Genomic DNA, 15024 nt, shown 5'->3' with positions numbered 1-15024 from the left:
TCGTGTGAAGGGTGGCAGCTCGAGTCATGCTTCGATTCAAGAATACTTTCATCTGAGTTTGAGGAGGAGGGCGGCAAGTGGAAAAACTACTAATTGATGAGTCATTTTGTAATAATTATTTTAATGCGAGAATAATAACATTTGGATAACAGCTAAGACGAAAATCTCGATGATAATTATGATACATAATGTACAAAAAACATCCCGTTGCTGTTTTCTTAGCTACGTCTATATATTTATATATTTATATGTATAGTTCTCGCGATAAATTGGCGATTTTCATCATAGGTTATGAACGTTACGCGTTTAAGTAAACAAATTACGTAGGTACGTCGTTGGCTTTAAAAAGAAGAACAGAAAGAAGACGAATAATCGTTCATACTCTTGATTTTCCCAAAAATTAAGCGAAATTGAGTACATCGAAGGTCACTTGGTTCGGCGATTAATCTAATATCTATGCTATAGATATATTTTTTCCGAAAATATTTAAAATTGATTATTTTGCCCCTCTTTCATGACTCACGTAAGATTTATAATAATTCTAAATTCCAAGTAAAATCAATCGCACTTCCGTTTGTGCCTGCTTTGAATAGTTCCGATTTGTTTTTATTTCATCTCAATTCATGGCACTTTGAACTTCGCATTGGTTTCGCGAGGATTCGAATAAAGTATATTATTTAAAAAATTTCCTACGGGTGTTTTTTTTCGCGGCTAATAATCGATGTTCAGGCACATCCAGACAGTAAAAGATTTTACTGTCTGGATGTGCCTGAACGAAATTGTACTCTCAACCACTCTGGATTCGCCGTTAGCTTCTGTTTTTGTGCCGAAATATATGGAATGATTCGTTCTACGTGATTCGGTGGCAAAACAAAGAAAAATAAAAATAAAAATAAAGAAGTGTATGAGAAAATAGAACAGTAATTAACGGCGAAGAGATAACTTTTCTAACAAAGATAAAAACGGTTATTAAAAATCTTTTTTACACAGGCCAATGATTAATTCTAAAATAAACTCGAGTAGATAATGATTTTTAAAAAAGGATAAAAATAAAGAGCAATCTACCAAGATTTTTGTCGGTCGATGTATAGAAAAGAAAATTGCACTTGGTTTTTCCTATAGAAACTAATTTTATCTCGCTTTTTTCTCACAATTATTGACGTGTTGGTTTGTCGAGCGACAAATAAATTGCTGCGAGCGAGTTTGTGAAATTTTGGTTTTTCTCTTGTTAGCGTAACGCTTTTCCATCGGTTACAAGGATAAATAAACGCTACGGTGTACCACGAAATTGAAGAGAGGAAGGCATTCGCTTTCATCACTGCGTTGAACGACGTCGTTCCGTGTGATTTACCGCGGCCATTGCCTCTTCCGGCAATCTTAAAGGATCCGATAGTATGTCGGTCGCCGTGCACAAATGCCTCAGGGAATTTAACACGGCTGAAAACGTCAATTGAACGATAGCCTTTCAGATTTTTATTCATTCGTGATTTTCGGCAATTATGGAAGATTCAGTTTGTATAAAACGAAAAATTAGACGTTTCGACAGCAAGATAACTCGATCGAATAATTATCATCGTTTTTTCTTACCTGGCCTAAGATCAACGAGGGAGCAATGTTGCTCAACCCAGAGAATCGTGCTCCTGTACAAATCCTCTATACTGGCCGTAGAGACCGAAGCATTGAACGATATCATCAGAGGCTCGAGCAATATGCTGAACTGTTTGTAAGTAGTTAAGGAAAACCATAAAATTGAGCGAAATGGGGCTAAACAGATGTTTGGAAAACAACAAAATTACTGTTCAATAATGTTTTTGTGAAAAGGATACGATCCAAAACTTCCAATTTTCTCTCGTACGTTTCCGCACGTATTCGTCGAACATCTCCTTCATTTTGTTGGTCCTCTGCCGAGAAATCGGGGCTCCAGTCGCTGGTAGCATCGACTGGCAATTGCTAAACGAAAATTCGCAATAATCAGAATCAAAATTCATAGTTTTGATCTCGAAATAAATATTCGCGGAATACACGACAACAATGCCAAAAGGGGATTAATTGAAAATTTGATAAAAAATTAACAATCACCTAATCGAAGTGTTGAGGCACTCAATTTGGTTTTTGAGACTGTCCATTTCTTCCTTCAACTGGTGTCTCTCAGCTCTCAATTGTTTTATGTAATCGGCACCTTTTTGTAGCATAGCCGCTTTGCTCAATTTGGTATTCGGATTTTGATTCAATTGGGGTATAAGACTGTGAAGCATGTCAAAGCCATTTTTAATGTTGTAACGACGCTTCTGCTCGGCATGAATATGACCGACGCGTCTCTGTTCCTTGTACTGTCCTCTTTCCGGCTGTTGCCCATCACCTTTCCCGCCATAATTGCTACGCGAAGGTGACAACGGACTCCCCAGGCTCATCGGACTGTGCAACGGACTAAGACTCGGACCTTGAGGACTGTGAGCCTTCGATGAATCTTTCGGCGAACTCGGGCTAGTGCTGCCTTGATGCTGCTGCTGCTGCTGCGACGCTTGATTCTTCGATGGTAAAAGTACTTGTCCGGGTGCGTTCTTTATTGGATAAAAAGAGAATTGTTATTCAACCGGATCTACGATATTCTTAATTTGCATTAGAGAATAAACATTTCAGGAATTTTTCACATTCTGACAATTAATTCAGTATTCTTTTATGTTTGTACCTGTTGCTGCTGCTGCTGCTGCTGCTGATTCGGGGACATGCTCGACGAATTCGTAATCGTTTGTATGGTAATCGGAGTTGCTATGTGATGAGTCGTGTTACTCGATATTTGTTGTTGCTGTTGTGACTGTGACGTTTGTTGCTGTCCCGAGGACGCCGGACTCGCTGATAACATGGGCAATATGTGCTTCATCGAATTCTGATGACTCGACGTTGCCATCACTTTGTGCTCGGGCCCGCTACTCACCGTGTACAGTCCCGTTGTATCTGAATTTACAAAAAAAATCATAAAAATTGAAATTCTACAATTCATTTTCGAATATAAAATATTCAAGATTTGTTTCCAGTCGATGAATCATTTTTTAATGAATAAAATTGATCATCAATTTTTTTCAATCAACTTCAATTTGATCGTACTCACTGTTGGTAAGTAAATGGGCGAGTAAAACATTGTTGTTTATATTTAAAGCGGGATCACTGACCGCGGAGACGAGGGGGGGAGGCTGGATTCGCTGTGGCCCAAGTGAAGAACTGCTCCGCGAACGATTTCGCGCCTTCATTTGATACTGAAAATGAGATAAGGATTAATCGAATCTGCAGATTTCAGATTTCAATAAAACTATCAAAAACATTCAAATCGTTAACTAACCTTGGGTACAGCGAAAACTTCTTCCTTGTCACTCGTCGAATTTGTTTGTGTGGGTCGTGGCAAGAGTTTTGTGGGGTGTAACGCAGGTGCGGTAAGATCGAGACCCGAAGGTCTGCATTGTAACAGAATGTGCGATTGGTTCGGCTGATTCGTCGACACCGTTACTACTGGTTGACCAGCGAGAGTCTGTAATCAAACATTAAAAGCTTATCATAGATTCAGGTTGAGCTATTGATTGCAATTGAACAGTGTTGCTTGTGGACCGATAATTTCGGCATTTACTCAATTTTTTAATTAATTACCTTGAAGCCACTATTACGAAATTTGCAATGTTGAGCATTGAAATTTGGTCCAGGGGCTGTAAATTTGTAGCCTTGCTGGGGTTGTTGAATGATTTTAAAAGAGTCCGTGATTGGCTGCTGCTGTTGTTGTTGCGGAACAACAGAAGGCAGAGGCCGTATTGCACGAGGCTGCGGACTCGTTTGCCCGTAATTCGCAGCCCCGGTCATGTGTCCCGTCATTTGGCTCGCATCAGTAAGGGAATTTAGCTCGACCTGATTCACACTCGAATTCAATTGCACCGTTTGCAAATCTATCGAAAATGGCTGCTGCTGTTGTTGATAAGTCACGACTTGGGCATTTTGACAATACGAATTTTGCTGTTGTTGAGCTTGCTGAATGACTCGATTCGACCGAGACGTCGATCTTCCGTTCCGAGACTTTTCTCGCATTACTTGCTGACTCGGAATTCCTGCTGCCTCGAAATGTTGCCTTCCCCCGCTATAATTATCACTTAAACTTCTGAAAAAAAAATATTAAAAATTGTCTTTCATTAGTTAGGCACAAATCAAAGGTTATTTCGGTTTTTTTCCCCATTTTGAGAGTTCATATTCGAATGACAAGCGATAGGTTCCGAGAAACTCACACATTATTCCTATAAATGGATGAATTTTCCGGCTGCGTGTAAATTTTAGCGGTGTATTGAAGATTTTGTAAATCTGCATTATCCTGTTGTCTCTGTTCGGCGTGTTCGTCCCGTTGATTGTTTTGATTGCTCGCTTGATTGGACACCACCGTACTCTCGTTCATTTGGCCGACTTGGTTCGTACTGTTGTTCGTGTTGTTGTGACTGTTTATCGGTTGCATGAGCTCGAGATCCGAATAATTACTGCTGTTCAGACCCCCCTGTCTGAACATGTCCTCTTCCTCGGGTACCGAGGGCAATTTTGAGTTCAAAAATTCCTGCAGGGGCTCGAGGGTGTCCATGAAGTCGTCCAAATTTGGCTGCAGTGGCCCCAGACTCGGTTGTATAAAATCTGCGAGACTCGCGCCTCTGGCTGTCGGATAAAAAAGTTTTTTATACAAAATATGACTTCTCCGCTGCTTTTGTCTTATTCGTCACTCCCCCCATTGTCCGATTCAACTATTTTTCAGTTAAATCCAGTAAATCAATACCAATTTCACGCGGATCCGGAAAATATAAGGGCTGATTAGAACTAATGGTCGAAAACAATGTATCCGTCATCAACTCCATGTAATCCTCATCGACCATCATGCTGTGGACGCTCTCCGAACCGGAAAAACCGCTCGAACCCCCGTAAGAGTTTCCAAGACCCGTTCCGAAGCCCCCTGACGAACACATACCACTGCCCCAGTCCAACATGTCCATTGATTCCAACTGTGAATACATTAGATTAAACTCATTAGTAGAAATAGTGAAAAATTGTTGAAACGGTTGCAATAAATGTTTTGAAAAAAGGATTATGCTCACCATGTCCGTACCATCCTTGTTCGTCCATCCAAGGATCTTGTTCCTGTAAAACATCCGCCATTTCTTGTACTCCGCAGTAACCGCAGCGAGTTTTCTCTTCCAGTATTTGCCTTCGAGGACAACAGCCTGTTTAGAAAAATATCATGAGGTCAAAAAAGCGTATATGTACGACAAAAATAACGCGCGCACGTATATTTATTATCGGGAATTATCATCAGTTGTTCAGACGCCGGAGATAGGCGACAACAAGAGTAAAGCTGTATTTGAGGAACTCCTTATCTTTGGACTCGTGCTTTTATCTAATCGTCGAAATTTTTCAAAAATTCCACTACATTTCTCTTGTTATTTGATCCCTCACGTCGTAAAATATTAAATTTCTTCATCATTTTCGTAAAAAAAAAGGTTTAAGAGGTTATGAAAAAGATGCGGGAAAATCGTGCAGCAAAGATGCAAAAGAATGAAAAGCACCGGAATGATAAAATAACGAAAATTTAGTGGAATCTCACCTCCGGTTTGTTGTGGGTATCGACGTCGAGTGGCGAAGCGAATTGGCACACGAGAGTATTCTGCTTCAAAATGACTAAAAAAGCAACAAATCATAGCAATAACAAAAATAATAATACGAAGAAATAAATGCGCTTTCATAAGCAAATATCGAGAAAAAAAACATTCTCACCCGTTGAGAACAAAGTAAAGAGAGAAAAGAAAGGGGAAGGGGAAGCGAGCGAGCGGAGAAGTGGGCGAGACGAAATCGTCCAGTACGCGAAGGACTACCTCGCGGTCACAGTGTCGCAGTCAATCGTGACCGAAATTTCGCACGACGACTCGAACGAACGCGTTCCGATGCCGACTTTCCGACGACGCATCTTGCCAAGAAATCGCGAAATTTTGAGCCCAGAAATGGAGCGACCCGGCCCCGGCCTTTTGTTCGAGTTAATTCGATCGAATTCCTAAAAACCGAGAACCGAATCCCGCGAGAAAATTTCAAGTCTCCAAGTTCTAAAACCACGGCAGAAACTATCCGAATTTATATTTTCGTGTCTCGATCGAATTCGAATGAATTTCCGCGGAGAATTCTCGCCGTAACAATAAGAGACTCGTATTTTCGTATTTATTTCCCGAATACTTTTGAGGTATTCATGAGAATCTGCACGAGTCTCAACCCTTTTTTAACCGATGGAAAAAAGTCACGAGACTAAAACGCCGGCACGATGACACCGGTGCAGGATCGAATCACGCGAACGTTTCGTCGGAGTCTTCGACGCGGACTGAGGTGTTTCAATATCGGCGATATCGCTCCCGCTTCTCTTTTCGCGACTTTTTTTTTCTCCTCCACATAATAGTCGTGAAACGGTCAACTACCGCGAGCCCCGTATATCTATATACGCCTCTACAAACGTATATTAATCTGAAGAATTAAACAAAGTCAGCAGAGCTAGAGGGAAATGAGAACGATCGCGAGTGGAGGGGCAAATGAGAGAATTCATGAAATACTGCGTATTCGTGCATTCACGTACACTGAAATCTCTCCTTACACACTTGAATTCACGTGTTAATCACGTGCACGTTATTCGTGTTTGCAAATCTATCACTTTTATCAGTTTTAACTCGAGGCACGAGTAAATCCCTCCCCCTCCTCTTTCGTCGTGCGGACTCGAGGCGTCGACGGTTTCTAGTTTTCACAATCTTCCATTTGCAATTAGATTTTTTTTCTACAATATTATCCGCAAGATTACTATTCTCTAAGTGAACAAAAAATGCCGACTCGTTCACTTTTTTCACTGTTTTTTTCCCAATACCTTTTTCTTTGTCTTTTCAAAGCTCAATGAATTAGAAAAATCGGAAAAATGCTTATTCTTTCGGCTAACACTTACACTGCATGTGCCAACATCGCCATATCACGTTGTTCAACCGAATCTTGTCCTTCCATCTTAACCTTATGCCCTTGAAACGGTTCCATTTTGGCGACGTCAACTTCTGTCTGAAACAAATTCACCATTTCGTCATATCTCGGCTGATGCTTCTTACACTTTTTTTTGAGGACGACGATTTGACAGTTTTTAAGAATATCGCCGAGTGTTGTGCTCGAACATCCCGGTAGTGCCGACATGAATTATTCGCCGTGATTCGTTTCCACTCTCAATTACATATTTCCCGATAAATCAAGAGACGTAATCGCTCGCGAGGCGATAATCCCGATAGCCCCCGGGGACGGAACATTTTCTAAAATTCTCCTCGTGATTTTCCATCGGCTTTTTCTCTCCATTAATATTTCTACTGCTTTCAATCGCAAATTGCCAAAGAAAAATGGCCTCAAGCGTTAAGAAAACAACATTTTTCGACGTTTATTGTACTTTTGGAATAAAAATCACGAAAATACGAAACTTTGGCAAGTATTAAAAATTCGAGAACGCGACGCTCTTTGAATTAACTCGTTTTTTCTCCATTGTCAAACGTCGTTATCGTCTTCCTATTTTCTCTCTCGCTCCTTCTCGTTTTTACTCGCGATGCTCCTTCGAAATACACGTTCGAAAGCTAGCCTCCTCTGCTTCTTATCATCGGAGCATTTTCTCTCGCGCGCAGACATAAAAGTCAACATATCGTAACTCCCAAGCGACTGGAAGATTTCCAAGCTCGGTTTATAGCGCCGATTCACAACGAAGCGTTCGTCCCGCCTCGTCTTTCGCTTTCTTCAATTTTCGTGCATTCTCATATCGTTGTCAACCGTTTTTTATCTTTTTTACCGACCGAGAGACCCGCTCGATCGTCTCGGCACGAGAAACGAAGTGGCTTTTCGATCCCAGCGAAAATTTTAATCGAGCATCGAATTGGTTGCCGAACGCTCGCCACTCGAACAAAGCTTCGAGCGAGAAACTAACAGTTTCTTTTTCTACTGCGCGCACAGTCGCGAGTTTCCGTTTAATGTGACCCTCCGGACCTCGAGGCTCCGCAAATTGCGTCAGGCGAATAGAAGCGACGATTGACGTCGTTGCTCCCTGCCGGCACGATTTCTCCTCGCAGATAAACCCGAGAAAAATACGTTTTTTTCAATCACTCCAATTTTCGAGGCTATTTTGAATATATTTTCAAACAAAGTTCTAATCTTTGACAAATTTTTTCTTGTTTCCCATCAAAATTCGGACTTCGAACCCACTAAAAAACGAAGCTCAGTCCAATTTCGTTGCCCACTAAATTCGAACGAGATCGAACTCGTGATTATTCATCGAAAATAGTAAAAAAAAAGAAAAAGAAAGAAAAGAGAGATCGCTCAAAGCAAGAGCAAGAGGCTGTCGGTGTCGAGATGCTCAAGGTGATACGAGCACGCCAATTCAAATGGTTATCAGATAAGCCATTATTTTTTCTCAAGCGCGATTGCCCCCTGATAAGCGTTGGAACGCGTCTGTAAAGAGGATCCCGCAAATAGCTTCGATAGGATCGTAAAATGAGTTGCGAGCTCGCGTCGTTTTACGATCGTCATACGATATTTCGATCGCTTTATTTCCGAGTCTCAATATACGAGAGTTGAAAAGTGGTGCGGGGGACGATAAAAATTTGGAGGATTTATGAAACTGTACGCGATGAGAGATTCGGATGTTAAGATGATCGCGGGGAAAGACTCGTAAAGAAAAAAGAGCCGAGCGGATGAGTCGTCGGCGATCGCGCGTACGAGCCTCTCAGCTGAAAGGCGCCGTCGCTGGCGCGGTTCCTCGAGAGGGCTCGTGCGTCCGTCACGACATTCGCGTCATCAATAAAGATTATTCAGCTGTAGAAATAGCGTCGGTGGCGATCGTTCCGTAAGATTTCTTCGGAGCGATTCGACTCGCCGGTCGGTTCGAACGATCAAGGGCAAGATGATCGACGACTGTGAGAGTCTCGGCGGCCGCGTTTCCTCGTGGTTGGAGCGCGGCCGACGGACGGCGCGCTCGAGCCCACGCCCATTCGCGCTTGTTTACTTTCCTGCGTTTTCGTTATCTAACGAGTCGGGATGACACTCGAAATTGTGGAGTTTCGAAGCGACGTAACGCGACGACTGTTCAATCGTTTCGTCACGATCAAAGGGCGCTCTGACCGATAGCGAGTTCCGGACTCTGGACTTTCCGAAACGTCGACCAAGACCGCGAACACGAGGCTTCCACGCTCTGGAAAATCGACACCCCCAGAGGCAATCTTCGAGGCTGATCCCAGCTCAAATTTCCCATTCTACCGACCCGAGAACATTCCGATGCTCCGCGGTCGCATTCGGAAACGAAAAATTGGTCGAATCGCGTGCGCTCTCGAGGCACGCCCCCGCGATCGTGCAATCTTCATTTACGATCGTGTTGTTCGCTCTCGTACAACGGCAAATATTCGGCCCAATATTTGTCCAACGACTACTCGCCTTTTCTTTGCTGAAAACGCCGTTAAATGCTCGTTAAAAATGAATCAGTTGAATTTAACTAACTCGACAATTAGTAGAGGGAATTTCTTTTTTCACAGATAGGTGCAGTATGACGCAATGAACCTAAAAACACAAAATATTTAGAAATAAGGCGAACGGAAGTGCTGCCATTTTGCGAAAAACCGTTTGGGCCTGTATCTCCGTAACCGTGCACTCGAGGCCCACAATTATAAGGACCTTTATTGTAGATAATTAAATTTGCTATCTTTTTTGTTAAATAATTTTTTTCGTATCACTTACCGTTCACGATTTATAAGATTATTACTGTTTGTTTATTGACTTTTTTACCGATATCTCTCGTAATAATTGTTGAAACAATAAATTGCTAATAACTAAACTTTCAAATTGATAAATTTTCTACAACTTTTATTTTAAACTTTTTCCTCTAAAATGAATATTTTAGACGTTATAACGCGTTAATTTCAAAAACAATCCTGTGCCTGGGCGCTTAACGTCAGCTGGGCCTGAACACGTCATCTAACATCCGGCCAGGTTCCTTCTTAAAGAGCCTTCTTAAAGAGGGGTCTTAAATTGACCTGAAGAGTCTCTAACTTGGAAAATATTAATTATAGAGGAAAAAGTTTAAAATAAAAGTTGTAGAAAATTTAACGATTTAAAAGTTTAGTTATTAGCAATTTATTGTTTCAACAATTATTACAAGAGATATCGGTTAAAAAGCCAATAAACAAACAGTAATAATCTTATAAATCGTGAACGGTAAGTGATACGAAAAAAATTATTCAACAAAAAAGATAGCAAATTTAATTATCTACAATAAAGGTCCTTATAATTGTGGGCCTCGAGTGCACGGTTACGGAGATACAGGCCCAAACGGTTTTTCGCAAAATGGCGGCACTTCCGTTCGCCTTATTTCTAAGTATTTTGTGTTTTTAGGCTCATTGCGTCATACCGCACCTATCTGTGAAAAAAAATAACTCCTGCCGAATTATGCATTATTATGGACAATAGTAACTCGCTCCTCTATTCCCAGTACTGTAAATAAGAGCGTCGCTTTTAGTGCAGCGTTTTTTCACTCGTTCTCGTTTCCTCGTGCCTCGACCGAAGCTCCGAGGCGCACGTGCTCCCGTCGCTGTTTTTTTTTTCTCATTATTCTCTCGATTCTTACGCTTACGCGGCGCGCTCGTGACGTCACAGGCGGGCGAGCACGAGCACGTGGATTTATATGCGTACGTCAAACGTTTTTCAGGGGATCTTTTAAACCTCATTGAATTTTCAATGTTTTCACACGCTCGCCATCGATCCGAGCGTTTCGAGAAAACCTCGGACAATAATTTCGAGCAAGAAATCGAGCACTTTCGTCCTATTATTAGCCGGAGAAGCGACTGGAAGAAGGGGAAAATATAAAGGCGCCGGACTTGCGAGGCTGCACTTAATTGTCATCTCGCTTCAGGCTCTTTGTTATTGTTATTCCGTTTCGCTCGCCGGCCAAACTTGTTGCCTCGCGTACAACGCCGCCGCGGCCCGCACATTCTCTCATTCGATTTATCCAATCGCTCTCGCCGTCCAACGAAGCGAGGGAGAAAAAATGAAAATGGTGAAAGAAACGCGCGAATAAATGGACGATTCACAAAAGATTATCGAACCAATAACACTTTTACGACACGAATGATTAATTGGATTTGAACCTTTTTTTCTTCACCAATCGTTAAGCTATTTATAATCATCGTTTATCACTCAACGGCTTCATAAAACGATAAAACATCGATGCTCCATCGATAAGAACTCGTCGCCAACAAATTGTTGAAATTTCACTATTTTTCTCTCGCGCGAAATATCGCAGCTCCATTTTTTTTCGTTATTTTAGTGAATTTTTGTGATTTCTCAATATTTTTATCGATTAAAAACCCAAATGAATCACGCTCTCGATTGTTTATTCGTCTCTCGATCGGCGACGCTAAAATCTTACAGTAAAATTCGAAATTCTTTAATAATCTGAGCGAACGAAAAATTTGAAATGAAAAAAATAATTTTTTTCGCGTGATTTATTAATCAGAGGGAAGTTATGAAGAAACCTGTGGAAATTGGATTCGAAATTTGTATCAACATATATCCTCACCTGTACGCAAGCGACATGCACTGAAAGAGCTTGTTGAGGGAAGTCTCGATGCTCAATTGTTGCGAGGTTTTGTCAACGGAAGAATTGGAGACGAATTTTTCGAGGGAGAATCCGATGGGCGCGATGATGGCCAAGCGCGCGGCTTCTTCTTCGGGCACCGGGACCGCGAGTTCGTCTTCGTCGTCCTGCGCCTCGGCCTCGAAATCGGACACCATAAAATGTCCCGAATGTATTGTCTCCCGGGAGTCGCGGGTTTCTCGTTTGTTCCCTCGGTGCCCGGTGGCCGCTTGATGCATTTGCTGGGGCTGCGTCATTTGCATGTTTTGGGGTGACGTCATCATCGGGGGCTTGCGATACAACAATTCGGCCTGCATCGTGCTCCCTCCTCAAGATGCCTCGATCTTGACGCCTCTTTTCTCACTCCTTCCCGTCATCCGAGTCGCGCTTCAATTTGCTTCTCACTACCTGCTTCGAGCGAAGGAGCTTTGTATTTATTCGCTGAATGTGCAATCGTTGGTTCACGCGCGCGATATTCTCGAAGAGCCTTTTTTTTGAGGGGGGTTTAAGAATTTGGAGAAAAATAAATCGAATGTGTAAAACGGTCGAGAACGATTTTTCGCCCGTGGCGAAAGACACGCGTGTATTCTAACTCGAATTTTATTTACGTAACTCGAACATATTGTTTGATCTGAGAGGGGAGGAAAGATGAGAGGGATTTCGTATTACTTATTCGACGGATTGTGCTATTAAACGGAGACTCGGTCTCAACGAACGACCTCGCTTCGTTTTTTATCACGAAACGTCTGGACGAAATATTTCCCTCCGCCCCGCGAAGCACACCATGCACTTTGTACTCGTTGAATTTTGTTTCATTTTATTTACATTTGATTTGAAAGGCAAATTCATCCGTGGCGGATTCTTCGATCGAATATTTCGTCTCGCGGATCAATATTTTTCCGAACGATCAAAACAACGGGCCATTTGTTCGTTTATGAAAAGACACTTCCGCCGCAATTCGAATTTTCACAGAGTACAACAATGAGGCTGAAGAAATAGTAGTGCAAAATGGGGCTCCGCTTTCGCGCTTGTTTTGAGCCCTCCGGTGGACCGTACACTCGCATTCGCGGTGGCTAAATTTAAATTCGTCCCGAGCATTTTCGACGCGTCGATAAACACGATACATCCGCGTTTTCTCGCTATGGTTTCGCAGTTTTGCAACGCGCTCTATTATTTCTCTTAATTTGTCAAACAAATATAAGAATAAATATTCCGAGCGAGCTTTAGAAACGCGAGAAACACCGACTCACGATAAAACAAGAATTTTCGTGGGTCTCGTTTCGTTCGAAAGTCCCTCCGCCTATTTCCTAACGTGTAATAGCCGCGACGCGTATCCCATTAGAAATTGTTCCTAATCGTTGACCAGTGCAGAAACCTCGATCCAACAGCCTCGAACGAACACGCGAGAGATGGAAATAAAGAAAATAGAAGGGAGCCATTCACTCTCCCGAGTTGTCGTTCAAGGTGTACTTTACGAATTCTCGTAGACACGTTAAAGAGAAAAAAAACACGAGGATCGTTGACGGATTTTCATTTGCTTTACTACGAAAAGACGTTTTTCCCCGCACGAATAGCTTTTTTTCAATTTCTATTTCAAAAGTTAGCCCAATTGTTTTTGAGCCACGATAAAATTTTGTTAAGTTTTTCGCTCCCTCTCGAATGAAATCAAACATTTTTTAACATATTAATTTCGTTGAGGAGAAAACAAATTGGCTCTTTGAGAAATGATCGCGTAATCCAGAAAGCGGACAAAAAAAGCGCGCGTGTATCGACGTTGTATAAAAGCACGGAACACTCACCTCGGTTTACGAGCGAACGAAAAGGAGGCACTCGCGAAAAAAAAACAACACGATCGCACATGTATGATATTAAATTCGGAGGAAAAACACACACACCCACACACGCAGGCACGGAAAAACACAAAAACAGAGGAGGAACTTGAACGCAATCTGGCGCCTGAATCTCTCGATTTCTTTGCCCCCCGTTTCCTCTTTTCTCCCCGCCGCGCCGCTGCCCCACTCTCGTTCTCACTTTATTCGGACGAAAAAGTTGCGCATAACTTGTTTATCCCGTTGTTTTTTCCTCGATCGAATATTCCATTGGTTTGGTATAAGATCGCGGAATACTCTAGCTTTGACTGCGCTTCGGAGGCAGCCGAGAACAAACTCGGTGGCTGCTCTCGAATCCACCGAGAATAAACTCTCGTCGTTAGACAAACACGTTTCGAGTGTCACGCAGAAAAGAACGAGAAAAAATGATGTGTAGCGATAAGCACACTGAACAACGAGCTCAATCCATTCGATTTTGGTGAACACTTGCTTCAATTAGCTTCTAAACACGACACTTGTTATTTTTTAACGTCCACACGACAATTAAGGAATTTTACAAATGGCCGACAGTCTATTTTTTTTTCTCGTTCTCGTTATTGTCACGATTTACGATAATCGCGATTTAAAGACACTCCACTTTAATGATAACCGCACACACGTATACGCACACTATCGACACCGCCATTTACGAAGTTCAACACGATCTCTTGTACACATATATCTGCTTTTTTATATGTACTTTTTTCTCTCTTTATTTCGTATTTTTGTCACTTCTTCATTTGAACTACCATTCGATCGACTCTCCTTTGTCCTCTTTACGTTTTCTTTCTTTTTCTTTGTTCTCGACTTTCTCGCGTAGTATTTCGCTTTTTTATTAGTCGTTGTTTAGCGCGCACACGTTGTGTGTGCGATCTATAACGGGGAACTACGAGACACACAGCTGACCGTGTGTGCGCGCCTTCCTGCGGCCACACCACGAGATCCTCGTTGTCTAATCTCTTTTCTTCTTCGTTCCTCACTCGCTCTCTCTCAGCAGGATTTTTCTTCTTCTCTTTCTCACCAACGTATCTTCCTTCCTCTTCAGCCCTTTTCGTACATCTATCTCGCTTTCAACGACTAAAAAATCGAGCTTCGAGGAAGGGGCAAGAGAGCCCAATTGCGAGTTACTATTTTGATGATTTTCCCGCTACTAGCGCCAGCCTCGGCGATATTTGTTACTGCGTACCCGTGTCGATCGGTAGGGTGGAGATTGTCCGAAAAAACTGGAAAAAATACTGGACTCAAGAACCTAGTTCTAAATGTTAAGCACAGATGTCGCGACAACCGTTTTCACCGACAAAAAAGATTCGACGACAAAGGTTCTCAACTTTGTTGACAATCGAATACAGAAAACATTTCTACCATGTCCCTACCTCACTTTCTTTGTTAAAAAGGGTTTTCCAGGTTAACGACTTTTATCAAGAATAAAAAAATTTTTTTTTCTGTTCAATTCGGTGCATACATATGTGGACATTC

The 15024-nt window shown here is 42.0% G+C and overlaps 1 protein-coding gene across 5 annotated transcripts; it reads right to left on the bottom strand.

Annotated features, from left to right (window-relative positions):
* Positions 1 to 101: 101 nt before the first annotated feature.
* On the bottom strand, positions 102 to 14597 carry Mondo (MLX interacting protein mondo). 5 transcript variants are annotated; one of them, XM_043426949.1, is made up of 15 exons: positions 13480 to 14597; positions 11624 to 12091; positions 6983 to 7089; positions 5615 to 5688; positions 5109 to 5234; positions 4793 to 5015; positions 4263 to 4674; positions 3640 to 4135; positions 3338 to 3523; positions 3110 to 3254; positions 2690 to 2955; positions 2080 to 2561; positions 1827 to 1950; positions 1588 to 1717; positions 102 to 1437 (listed from the first exon to the last, which is right to left on the bottom strand). In XM_043426949.1, the coding sequence occupies exons 2-15, from the start codon at positions 11995 to 11997 to the stop codon at positions 1316 to 1318; spliced, it is 3267 nt and encodes a 1088-aa protein (XP_043282884.1). In that variant the 5' UTR covers positions 11998 to 12091; positions 13480 to 14597; the 3' UTR covers positions 102 to 1315. The 5 variants fall into 5 exon arrangements, with proteins under 5 accessions (XP_043282884.1, XP_043282882.1, XP_043282883.1 ...); XM_043426947.1 differs by having other exon boundaries at positions 3640 to 4138; positions 13480 to 14596; XM_043426948.1 differs by having other exon boundaries at positions 3640 to 4138; positions 11624 to 12088; positions 13480 to 14596.
* Between the last annotated feature and the right edge of the window lie 427 nt (positions 14598 to 15024).

This window comes from Venturia canescens, chromosome 8 (genome assembly GCF_019457755.1).
Source record: "Venturia canescens isolate UGA chromosome 8, ASM1945775v1, whole genome shotgun sequence".
In the NCBI taxonomy this organism is placed as follows: Eukaryota; Metazoa; Arthropoda; class Insecta; order Hymenoptera; family Ichneumonidae; genus Venturia; species Venturia canescens.
The sequence above is the reverse complement of the archived record's forward strand: the minus strand, read 5'-3'. Positions and strand labels throughout refer to the sequence as shown.